Genomic DNA, 12,500 nt, shown 5'->3' on the forward strand with positions numbered 1-12,500 from the left:
TTTGGAACATCATTAAAAAGATTGAAAAAAAACCAAACACTGGTGACCTCAGCAATCCAAACAGGCTGGTTGGCCGAGGCAGACAAACTATTTATTTAACCGTACAAGGAAGCCCTGCATACACACACACACACACACACACACGCCCTGCATAGACACAGTTTACAAGACATACAAAGTTATAACATTATAAAACACAATCAAGAAAAACAAACACGTTTCTCAACAACAAGGAGGTCCTCGGTCAAACCTTCAAACTACCCTAGCCTCCCCAGAGACACCATGTGACAGGTTCTCTGCAGGTTGTTCTAGTAGAGACACCATGTGACAGGCTCTCTGCAGGTTGTTCCAGCAGTGAGGTGACTCCACCCCAGACACCACCACTAAAAGAGGACTCACCCAATTCGCTGGAGACCCGAGGAACCTCAAGAGTTAACCAACTCTGAGAACGTTATTGAATTTAATAAGAGAAGTTTGAGGTTAGGTAAGCTTTGGCCCACCACCACAAGCTCAACCTTAACAAGACTGAGCTACTCTTCCTCCCTGGGAAAGCCAGCCCTCTCCTAGACTTCTCCATCACAGTAGAGAACTCTACGGTGACCTCCTCCCAGACAGCCAAGAACCTTGGGGTGATCCTTGACAACCACTTGTGTGCAGCGAACATCACAGTGACAGCACGCTCCTGTAGATTCTTCCTCTACAACATCAGAAGGATATGACCATTCCTCACCAAAGAAGCAACACAACTCTAGGTCCAGACATTTGTGATCTCCCGCCTTGATGACTGCAACACACTCCTGGCCGGGCTCCCCACCTCCGCCATCAGACCTCTACAGCTCATCCAGAATGCTGCCGGCTGTCTGGTGTTCAACCTCCCCAAATTCTTCCATGTCACCCCTCTCTTTCACAACCATTGTTGGCTGTAGATAGTAGCTCGCATCAGGTTCAAGACCCTTGTGCTCACTTATGAGGCGGCAGAGTGAATGGGCCCTCTTACACCAGCCCATTCACTCTGCTCTTTAACCTCCAGACTTAGTTCTTCCTTCTTCTAGTATTGTGACTGCCAATCGTCCCTGTGCGAGCAAAGATTACTCTTCTTGTGATAACTTATGGATAGACGATTCACTTACTTGAATCTTTGTTGTAATTTGTTAAATTTGTTGTAAGTCGCTTTGGATAAAGGTGTCTAAAGGTTTTGGCTCAATGACGACAATGTAAATGTAAATGTAAGGTAAGCGTGTGTGTGTGTGTGTGTGTGTGTGTGTGTGCATGCTTACCTTGACAGGTGACAGAGTCTGCTGCCAGCTCATACCCCTGCTGACACTGGCACAGGAAGGAGCCAATCAGGTTAAAGCACTGGTGTTCACACGGGCTGCTGACATCACACTCGTCAACATCTGAAACAGGAACCACAAGAAGGTGACTACATTACCCACAATCCCTCTGTCTGTCTGTCTGGTGACTACACTACCCACAATCCTTCTGTCTGTCTGGAGAAGGTGACTACATTACCCACAATCCCTCTGTCTATCTGGGGAAGGTCACTACATTACCCACAATGGGACGTGGATTCTGGTTCTTGCGCAAATCAAACCTGAGTGAATATATATGGGAGACGTGAGTCTGAGACACATGACGTGTAATCCTGCTGGGGTGGTAGTGGATAGTGAGTTAGACTGGTGATCAGAAGGTCATGAGTTCAAATCCCACCTGGGGAACACCACCACTAGTGTGCCCTTGATTAACACTAGAAGGGCCATGGGTGGGGTCATTTGACCAAGTGAGTAAAAGAAAAAAAAGGTATACCTTTGCACTCCATTAAATGTGACACCTTTTCATTCAAAGGTCCTCATGTAGGGAATTAAGAAACCTTGCAATCGAGCCAAATAAGTCTTGTGAAAAAAAATTGGGGGGTGGGTTTTGACATAGGACGACAATTGAAGCGATGAAGAACCCACTTGATATCATAACCAATAGTTTTACATTCACTAAATACCTACATTTAGTTAGCAAAGTCGGGTGGGGGGTATTAGTGTGGCAGTGTTTGCAGCCAAACCCACCCCAGCTGTATTTACGTAGCTATGTGTGTGTGGCTTTTTAAGTTTTAGTGAGTTACATGTGTTGTTTACTAGGATTTTGTGTTATTTACTTAGCCAAACAGTTATTTGTTGTTTTGTGAGTAAGGTAGCTAGCGCTAGCTTTGTTAGAGATGTACCGTAATAGATTACATATTACAATAGAAAAGGTAACTGCTTTTGTAATGAACAGTAATGTTGTGTGGAATCAAAAATAATGATAAATTCATTGATTTGTAGATTTTCTGTAGAATAATACTGTGGATTGAAATGATTTCACTAGCCTACTTCTTACAGTACAAGTACAGTACACTGAGTCTATGGAAAACCTACACTAGAGAAGTGTCCACACCTCTGACCTGAAATTGTCCTTGTTGGGCAGTGGGCAATACTTTTAAATGTACTGTCTTCTTTTTTTATTACAGCTTTGATGGGAAGGAACTACACCGAAGTCCCACTAGATGCTTTATGGACTATAATGATAAATGCATACACACAGACACAACATTATTATTTCTTACCATTCTATTATTGTATTGCTCAATTGTATCTTGCCAAATGTTTTCCATTGCCATGAATTTTACTCTCTTGTACTTGTAATGGGATGTAATAAACTGTTGGCACACATGGCAATAAAAAATCATGAATCTTGAATTATTATTATCATTATTATTTAATATTACTCATATTATTCATATTATTATTATTTAGCATATTTAAACATGTCAGCCCTGTTTGTTTCCTGAGGGTTAGCTGACAACCCCACTGACAGATGACAGGTAGATAATGACAGGTAGTGTAATGAGGGAGTGGTTGTCTTGAGGGAGTGGTTGGGGTGGACTTAACCAGCTATTGTTCCCACTCATTACCTCTGTGAAAAACGTCTCTGAATTCTTTGAGGCTGGATATCTCAGCTCAGCGATTTGGAGGGTATCAACATTCAAATATCCATGACTTCTTCAACTTGTTTCATATTTCAATGTATTACATTCATTTCATTTGAAAGCTTACAAGCTTTTCATTTGAAAAATGTTGTCACAAATTTCAGGACCCTCCTTTCATGACTTGTCCTACATATGACCTAGACATCCTTATATTTTCTAAATCACATCAGGATAAGCTAGTAGGATAAAGCTATTTTGCAGTTTTTCTGTGTAGGAGTCAGGCTAATTTACAAGAGGCGCCATCTAGTGGTCTTTGTGTCAGTAGCAGCTTCCCATCGTAAAGACTATGGTCATTTGACCCCTGAGGCGGCTCTTACAGCAGGTGAACATGGCGTGGCTCTCCTAGTGTTAAGGCCCTCAGCCCTAAGTGACTCCAGGGAGGCTGGAATCCCTGGAATGTCAAATCGCGAAAAAAAAGAAGAAGCGTCTGGCTAAACAGTTCAAAATGTATTCAAAACATTGTTGTCAGTACGTTAATGAACTCCCAGAGTCCTCGGCTGCACCTGCGGGGTAGATGGTCTGATAAGCGCGGGACAATGAGAACGAGTTCGGGACAATGGCAGCTCCGTCCAGCCTGACCTCTGACCCCTGGCCCCCTGTGTAACACCTCTCTGCTCTACTCAAGCCTCTCCCTTCCTCCCCATTCAGCCCCGGTGTGGCGACAGGAACAGAGCACCCGTAAGATCCTGCTCGGACACGGCCGACAGGAAGTCAGCCAACACTCCACAGGAAAACAAACAAGCAAACACGAGAAAGACTCAGGAGGAGGAGGAGGAGGAGAGGGAGGAGGAGGTGGAGGAGGAGGAGGGAGGGGGAGGAGGAGGAGAGGGAGAGGGAGGAGGAGGAGGAGAAGAAGAGGAAGGGAAGGAGGAGAGAGAGGAGGAGGTGGAGGAGAGGGAGGAGGGAGGGGGAGGAGGAGGAGAGGGAGAGGGAGGAGGAGGAGGAGAAGGAGAGGGAGGAGGAGGAGGAGGAGAGGAAGGGGGAGGAGGAGAGAGAGGAGGAGGTGGAGGAGGAGAGGGAGGAGGAGGAGGTGGAGGAGGAGGAGGTGGAGGAGGAGAGGGAGGAGGAGGAGTAGGAGGAGAGGGAGGGGGAGGAGGAGGAGGAGGAGAGGGAGGGGGAGGAGGAGGAGGAGGAGGAGAGGGAGGGGGAGGAGGAGGGGAGGGAGGAGGATGATGAGAGGGAGGAGGAGGAGAGGGAGGAGGTGGAGGAGGAGAGGGAGGAGGTGGAGGAGGAGGAGAGGGAGGAGGAGGAAAGGGAGGAGGTGGAGGAGGAGAGGGAGGAGGTGGAGGAGGAGGAGAGGGAGGAGGTGGAGGAGGAGGAGAGGGAGGAGGATGATTAGAGCGAGGGGGAAGAGGAGGAGGAGGAGGAACAGAGGGAGGAGGAGAGAGAGGATGAGGAGGAGTAGGAGGAGGAGGAGGAGGAGGAGAGAGAGGAGGAGAAGTAGGAGGAGGAGGAGGAGAGGGAGGGGGAGGAGGAGGAGGAGGAGGAGGAGAGGGAGGGGGAGGAGGAGGGGAGGGAGGAGGAGGAGAGGGAGGAGGATGATGAGAGGGAGGAGGAGGAGAGGGAGGGGGAGGAGGAGAGGGAGGAGGTGGAGGAGGAGGAGAGGGAGGATGAGAGGGAGGGGGAGGAGGAGGAGAGGGAGGAGGTGGAGGAGGAGGAGAGGCAGGAGGGGGAGGAGGAGGAGAGGGAGGAGGATGATGAGAGTGAGGGGGAAGAGGAGGAGGAGGAGGAACAGAGGGAGGAGGATGAGGAGGAGGAGAGAGAGGAGGAGGAGGAGGGGGAGGAGGAGAGGAAGGAGGAGGAGGAGGAGGAGAAGGAGGAGAGGGAGGGGAAGAGGAGGAGGAGGAGAGGGATGAGAGGGAGGATGAGGAGGAGAGGGGAGGAGGAGGGGGAGGGAAGAGGACGAGGAGGACGAGGAGGTTAACCAGTTTCCTTGAACTCCAGTGCCTGAAACACACACACACACACACACACACACACACAAACCTTCCTCTTCACACTCTGTTACAAATGTAGATGTCAACCCTGATATACGCTGCTAGGAATGTTGTGACACATACACACACACACACACACAGACACATACACATACACAGACACAGACACAGACACAGACACAGACACAGACACACAGACACACACACACACAGACACACACACAGACACACACACACCTACCCACACAGCTGTGGTTGTTGCTGGCCAGCTGGTGTCCTGTGTTACATTCACAATAGTAGGAGCCGTCCGTGTTCACACACCTGTGCATGCAGTAGTGAGACAGGACACACTCATCCTTATCTGTGGAGACACACACACACACGCACACGCACACACAAGCACGCACGCACACACAAACACGCACGCAAACGCACACAAATGCATGCACACACACATGCACCACGCGAGCACACACCCACACGCACACACACACACACACACACACACAAACACACACACACACACCTCATTACATAATAAGGTCATAACCTCTTAAGTCCGATGGGCTCATAATTGTTCACACATTCTAGTTTTATTTTGATTATTCATGTGATTATTGATGACTTTATCTCCTTGTCATGTGTCGTGTGTTATTCAGAACTACGGGCTGAGCATATCCACACACAACGTCAAGGTGTGTTACCTATCAGAACGTCTACCTATCGATGCTTTCTCATCTGGTCGTCATGTTTCTGATGTGATGACCAGGTTATTTTGGGTCTGGTTTTTAGGTGGAAATTAGTCAAACAGGGCTTCACCAGACAGGAACGGGCGGGGATCGAACCTGGGTCTCACCCTAACCCTAACGGTAACCCTTACCACAAGTGACTACCATTAGACTGAGTGGACAACCTCAAGCAGGATGTCTCAGACAGGGCTACCAGTCACAAGTGTGTGACTCCCAACCACCTCAGCTACATGTTAATATGGTACCTCAACTACATGTTAATATGGTACCTCAGCTACTCAATTGTATCCTTATTGTTTCCTTTTATAAATATTTTCCTATAATTCTGTTTCCTCTGTTTTTCTCTCTTTCTCTAGGGGAGTGGTTGGGGGTGGAGTTAACCAGCTATTACTGCCTGTGAAAAGTGTGAAAACTTTGAAAGCCATTTTCTCTCCGTTGATTTGAGGCATACCAACTTTCAAATACACATAATCGTCTTCAGCCTTTCTCAGATTTCAATGTATGACACATCGTTTGAAAGCTTACAATCTGCCTCTTCATGATCTAAAAATGACCTCCCTTTTTCACCAGAAAGACTGTCTAACCCTCAGTTACTCCAGAGAGACTGTCTAACCCTCAGTTACTCCAGGGAGACTGTCTAACCCTCAGTTACTCCAGGGAGACTGTCTAACCCTCAGTTACTCCAGGGAGACTGTCTAACCCTCAGTTACTCCAGGGAGACTGTCTAACCCTCAGTTACTCCAGGGAGACTGTCTAACCCCCAGTTACTCCAGGGAGACTGTCTAACCCTCAGTTACTCCAGGGAGACTGTCTAACCCTCAGTTACTCCAGGGAGACTGTCTAACCCTCAGTTACTCCAGGGAGACTGTCTAACCCTCAGTTACTCCAGGGAGACTGTCTAACCCTCAGTTACTCCAGGGAGACTGTCTAACCCTCAGTTACTCCAGGGAGACTGTCTAACCCTCAGTTACTCCAGGGAGACTGTCTAACCCTCAGTTACTCCAGGGAGACTGTCTAACCCTCAGTTACTCCAGGGAGACTGTCTAACCCTCAGTTACTCCAGGGAGACTGTCTAACCCTCAGTTACTCCAGGGAGACTGTCTAACCCTCAGTTACTCCAGGGAGACTGTCTAACCCTCAGTTACTCCAGGGAGACTGTCTAACCCTCAGTAACTCCAGGGAGACTGTCTAACCCTCAGTAACTCCAGGGAGACTGTCTAACCCTCAGTTACTCCAGGGAGACTGTCTAACCCTAAGTTACTCCAGGGAGACTGTCTAACCCTCAGTTACTCCAGAGAGACTGTCCCTGTCATCTCTAACTGCGAAATGGTAAAATAAATAAATAAATAAAAAGTTAATGTAATGGTGGTAGTCACACACTCACACTCACACTCTCTCTCTCACACACACACACACACACACACACACACTCACACTCACACTCACACTCACACTCACACTCACACTCTCACTCTCACTCTCACACACACACACACACACACACACACACACACACTCACACACACACACACACACACACAGACTCACCCACACACACACTCACACACACACTCACCCACACACACACTCACCCACACACACACTCACACACACACACACACTCACCCACACACTGGTCTGCGCTCCTCTGGTATCCTGGCTGGCACTGACAGCTGTAGGAGCCTCGGGTGTTGTAGCAGGTCTGCTCTGCGCCGCAGCCGTGTCTGCCTGTAGCACACTCATCTATGTCTGCACACACACACACACACACACACGCACACACACACACACACACACACACACACACACACACACAATAAATACACACTCGTCTATGTGTCTGCCCGTAGGACACTCATCTACGTCTAACACACACACACACACACACACACACACACACACACACACACACACACACACACACCTCCCAGGCAGGTAATCAGAGTGTGTATCCAGCAGTCGGAGGGTGTGGTGCAGAGTTATGCAGAAGATCTGTATCTCTGCTAATGAGACAGCAGTGTGAAGGGTGAGTCTGTGTGTGTGTGTGTGTGCGTGTGTGTGTGTGTGTGTGTGTGTGTGTGTGTGTGTGTGTGTGTGTGAGTGTGTGTGAGTGTGTGTGTGAGAGTGTGTGAGAGTGTGAAAATAACAACAGCTGGAGCAGGCCATATCACAACTGGGCTACAGATGTCAACTTTTAGTTTTCATATTTGGCAGCCTGGGCCATGTTCATAAGTCTGTTGTTAGAGGCCTTCAAATAGCTGGTCTACCTAATGCGGGGTACACACATAAGGATTTTCTGCAGGTTGTCGGGAGAGTTGATTGCACAATTGAAGTGAATTGACTCTTAACACACCTCACACCACAGGATTTTGTTATAGGAAAATGTTAAGATCCATCTGATAATCGGGCGTTTTCTGTTGTTTTCAGCCATCCAAAAATCGCTGAAATCACAGAAAATCCTTATGTGTGTTTTTCTAAATGTGGATTTTCTAAATCTTATCTGAGACAGACCCCACACATGAAGATACAAAATCTTGGATTGAACAGCCTTGATCGTATTGTGTGTGGTGTGCGCCGATTTTCCCATTTCAGCACCCCACAGACATAAAGATTTTCGTTACGACAGACTCCAGACTCTCTAGAGCACATGTGTCAAAGTCAAGGCCTGCGGGCCAGATCAGGCCCGTGAATGAGTTCTCTCTCGCCCGCGGGATGATATTTAATTACTATTAAAACCGGCCCGCAGTATTATGTGCCCGCAGCAAGTCCCAAGATGCATTGGCGCGTACCAAGTGCCCGCAAGCGAGCGCGATCCCGCGTCTTCTCTTCACTTCAGTACTAGTCATGAGCAGCAGCAGCACAGTCACAGTGGAGGCCGAAACATCGCCGTCAATTCCCGAGTGTTCCCGAGTACACAGTTTGCTGACAAACTCGGCATACTTGCTGCCGAATTCAGGCGGAGATTTTCCTTTGAAGGCCAAAAAAGCAGGCTTCAACTGCTCAGCAATCCATTTGCAGTTGACGTGGAAAGTGCACCAGCAAATCTCCAAATGGAGCTGATTGAGCTCCAGTGTAATGACACACTGAAGGCAAAATATCAGTCCGTGGGCGCTGCTGAGTTTGCTCGTTTCATCCCCGACACAATGCCTGAGCTGCGCACCCAAGTTGCTCAGACGCTGTCTATGTTTGGCAGCACATACGTGTGAACTACTGTTTTCGTTGATGAAACTAAACAAAACATCACATAGCATCTTGGGCATGTGCATCTTACTGATGAACACCTGAACTCAATCCTGAGGATTTCCTCAGCTCAGAGCCTGACCCCAAACATTAATGAACTCAGTGGCGCCGGCAGGATTCGATTTCATAGTACGCACAGAAACGTAAAAAACGTTGCAGAAATAGCGCAGACTAGCCTACAATATGGATGTAGCAAGCTACATGGTGGCCAACAGAGGTATCGACAGACACTCCCACATTTTCCCACCTGTTTCAAGCAACGATTATTTAGATCACCTCTCAAAAGAAGAAAAACTAAGATATGTGAACAAACTACACATTTTGGACACTTGCGATCCATATAGAGCACCCGCCGCAGTATTTCAATCACTAAAAACAGCGAAGTCGCTGCCAGAGCTGCAGTTCGGTGATGTTTACATATCTTGTGGAGAATCATTCCCCTCACACTGCCGCCAGTACTGTACTCTGATGCGCACCTTCCCACTGACATTCCCAGCGCCGTCGGCAAACAACAAACTAACGGGTTGAGTGATTGGCTGAACGCAACGTGAAATACTTTATTAGGGGGTGTTCACACTTGACTTATTTTTTAAGAAAAAAGCGTGGCCTTCAGCGCCTTTTTACATACAACCCTATGGGAAAAGGGAAAAAACTGCCGCTTTTTAAAAAGCGAGAGAAAAGCGCAGCTGCCTTTTAACTTTACAGAAAGGCGCTGTGTGTCGTCAAGCGCCTTTCTGACACCTGATACTGGTGTTTCATAACGTGGTTCCAGTGTTAGCAGCATTCGGCAGAAATCTTCATTTTCCGCAACACTGTTGCAAATATACCCAGTTCAACACAACACAAAATACATATAATTATTAAGCACGTTTATTACAGAAAAAAAAAATCCTTTAAAAAAAAATGTACGCACATGAACTTGTACTCAAGATGAGACACCAAGTATCGGGCTCAGCCTCAGAAAGTGAGCAGAAAGTGAGCAGAAAGGACTTGGACTTGATATTTCTTTGAAGGGATTTTTTTTTTCTCCAGTTGAATGGACCCAGGGAAATGTTGCCTAAGAAATTAATGCAACTGTTTTGCACTTTTGCAAGTTTGCACTAACTTTTCTAATTTTATTATAAAAGACAGTCATTGGTGAGGATCAGAGCAGCACACTGATTTGTTTTTAATGCATGCTGTTTCATTTTTGCATTTATCTTGCCATTGAGCTTTGAATGAAAATTACATGTTGCTGTTTACCTGTTAAAAAAAACAAACTTCGAAAACTAATTCTTTGCAACCTGGCCACATAGTGAACACTGCTTCATAAAACTTCACTCAGACAACCCAGATATGATATTGCAAAGCATGTAGGGTAATGTAGTACAGGACTGCTACAGATTCCATAGCCTAGCCTAGTGACATGTGCATCTGATGATGTCACAATAGCAATCTGACCAGGGCTCTGACCCACTGCTCTGGTTCTGGTTACCGAGGACGATGACAGAACTTGATTGTGATGTCATAGTTGTGTATATGTATTTATGCAGTAGCTTTATAAGCCACAAACAGTGTAGTACCAGACATCGAACAAGACAAGACAACGTTGCATTTACCATTGACCATTGACCATTGACCATTTACAAGTACCAGACAACGAAATCCAGTGAGATGGACATGCTCAAGTACCTGAGCTATTTCAAACCTTGTGCTCCTTTTCCTCTGGATCCAAACACATACGACGTTCTGGCGAGATCTTTCTCCAAGGAAGGAGGAGCTCAGAACCAGAACCAGAACCAGACCCAGACCAGACCTATACTCCGTGCTGCTGGTGAGTTTCTTAAAGGTCCACTATATATATATATATATATATATATATATATATATATATATATATATATACTGTATGCCTTGCCACATAAAGCTCTTCAGCATTTACTGATTAATTCAGTTTATATAAATTCATTTTATTTGTATTTCACACTCCAGCCTTCCAGTTCCAGCCAGCTGTCCCCACAGTCTCTGCTGCTGGTGAGTACATTTCTTAAAGGTGCTAAAACTATATAAATATAATGGAATTTGTATTATTTAGACTCATGAATGCATATGATATGTTGTGTCTAGTGACTCTGCACTGTACACTGGATGTAAGCACTTCCACATTAAGTCCAGTGTATCTGACACATTGTTTTACTCTACTGTATAACTTGCCACATGAAGATCATCAACATTGACTGATACAGTTTATTTAAATTAATTGTATTTGTATTTCACACTCTAGCCTTCCTGCCTGCCTCCAGCCATGGACACGGTCCTGACTCCTTCATGGACTGGACTGCAGGACCTCAGCTGGGCGCTTCCCCTACAGTCTCTGCTGCTGGTGAGGACATTTCTTAACACTACAACATCCGTGCCTTTTTTACCTACTATAAGAGCCGCCTCGGGGGTCAAATGTCCCCCTCTTTACAATGCTAACCTGCTATTTACACACAATGACCACTAGCTGGCCATCTTTTAAATTAGCTTGCCTCCTTCACAGAAAAACTGCAAAATATCTTTATACTATCTTATCCTGGTGTGATTTAGAAAATGTAAGGATACTGGGTGGTAGAACGCACATATCTAGGAAAAGTCATGAAAGGAGGGTCATGAAATTTGATCGAGTGCTAAGATATTACATTTATATTACTCACAGGGTCAAATGACCCTACCTATGGCTGTTCTAGTGTTAAAGGTCCACATATATATAATAGTTTATTTAAATAAATTGTATTTGTATTTCACCCTCTAGCCTTCCTGCCTGCCTCCAGCCATGGACACGGTCCTGACTCCTTCATGGACTGGACTGCAGGACCTCAGCTGGGCGCTTCCCCTACAGTCTCTGCTGCTGGTGAGGACATTTCTTAACACTACAACATCCGTGCCTTTTTTACCTACTATAAGAGCCGCCTCGGGGGTCAAATGTCCCCCTCTTTACAATGCTAACCTGCTATTTACACACAACGACCACTAGTTGGCCATCTTTTAAATTAGCCTGCCTCCTTCACAGAAAAACTGCAAAATATCTTTATACTAGCTTATCCTGATGTGATTTAGAAAATGTAAGGATACTGGGTGGTAGAACGCACATATCTAGGAAAAGTCATGAAAGGAGGGTCATGAAATTTGATCGAGTGCAAAGATATTACATTTATATTACTCACAGGGTCAAATGACCCTACCTATGGCTGTTCTAGTGTTAAAGGTCCACATATATATAATAGTTTATTTAAATAAATTGTATTTGTATTTCACCCTCTAGCCTTCCTGCCTGCCTCCAGCCATGGACACGGTCCTGACTCCTTCATGGACTGTACTGCAGGACCTCGGCTGAGTGTCAAAAGGAAATGCGGAAGCACCAGCCAAGACATGAACCGCAAGAGGCGAAGGATACAGCTGGGCGCTTCCCCTACAGTCTCTGCTGCTGGTGAGGACATTTCTTAACACTACAACATCCGTGCCTTTTTTACCTACTATAAGAGCCGCCTCGGGGGTCAAATGTCCCCCTCTTTACAATGCTAACCTGCTATTTAC

The 12,500-nt window shown here is 46.3% G+C and overlaps 1 protein-coding gene across 1 annotated transcript in view; it reads right to left on the reverse strand.

The window, feature by feature from the left end:
* LOC308173952 (EGF-containing fibulin-like extracellular matrix protein 1) overlaps nucleotides 1-12,500 on the reverse strand; it is a gene marked incomplete at both ends in the record, with an annotated part of 38,088 nt that overhangs the window by 2,952 nt on the left and 22,636 nt on the right. Inside the window, 3 exons of the mRNA XM_080549005.1 lie at nucleotides 1,278-1,397; nucleotides 5,198-5,317; nucleotides 7,332-7,454. Coding sequence (XP_080405131.1) covers nucleotides 1,278-1,397; nucleotides 5,198-5,317; nucleotides 7,332-7,454 — 363 coding nt within the window. The remainder of the gene's footprint in view (nucleotides 1-1,277; nucleotides 1,398-5,197; nucleotides 5,318-7,331; nucleotides 7,455-12,500) is intronic.

The sequence above is a fragment of the Nansenia antarctica genome (assembly GCF_963989245.1).
Source record: "Nansenia antarctica genome assembly, chromosome: 19".
Lineage (NCBI taxonomy): Eukaryota > Metazoa > Chordata > Actinopteri > Argentiniformes > Microstomatidae > Nansenia > Nansenia antarctica.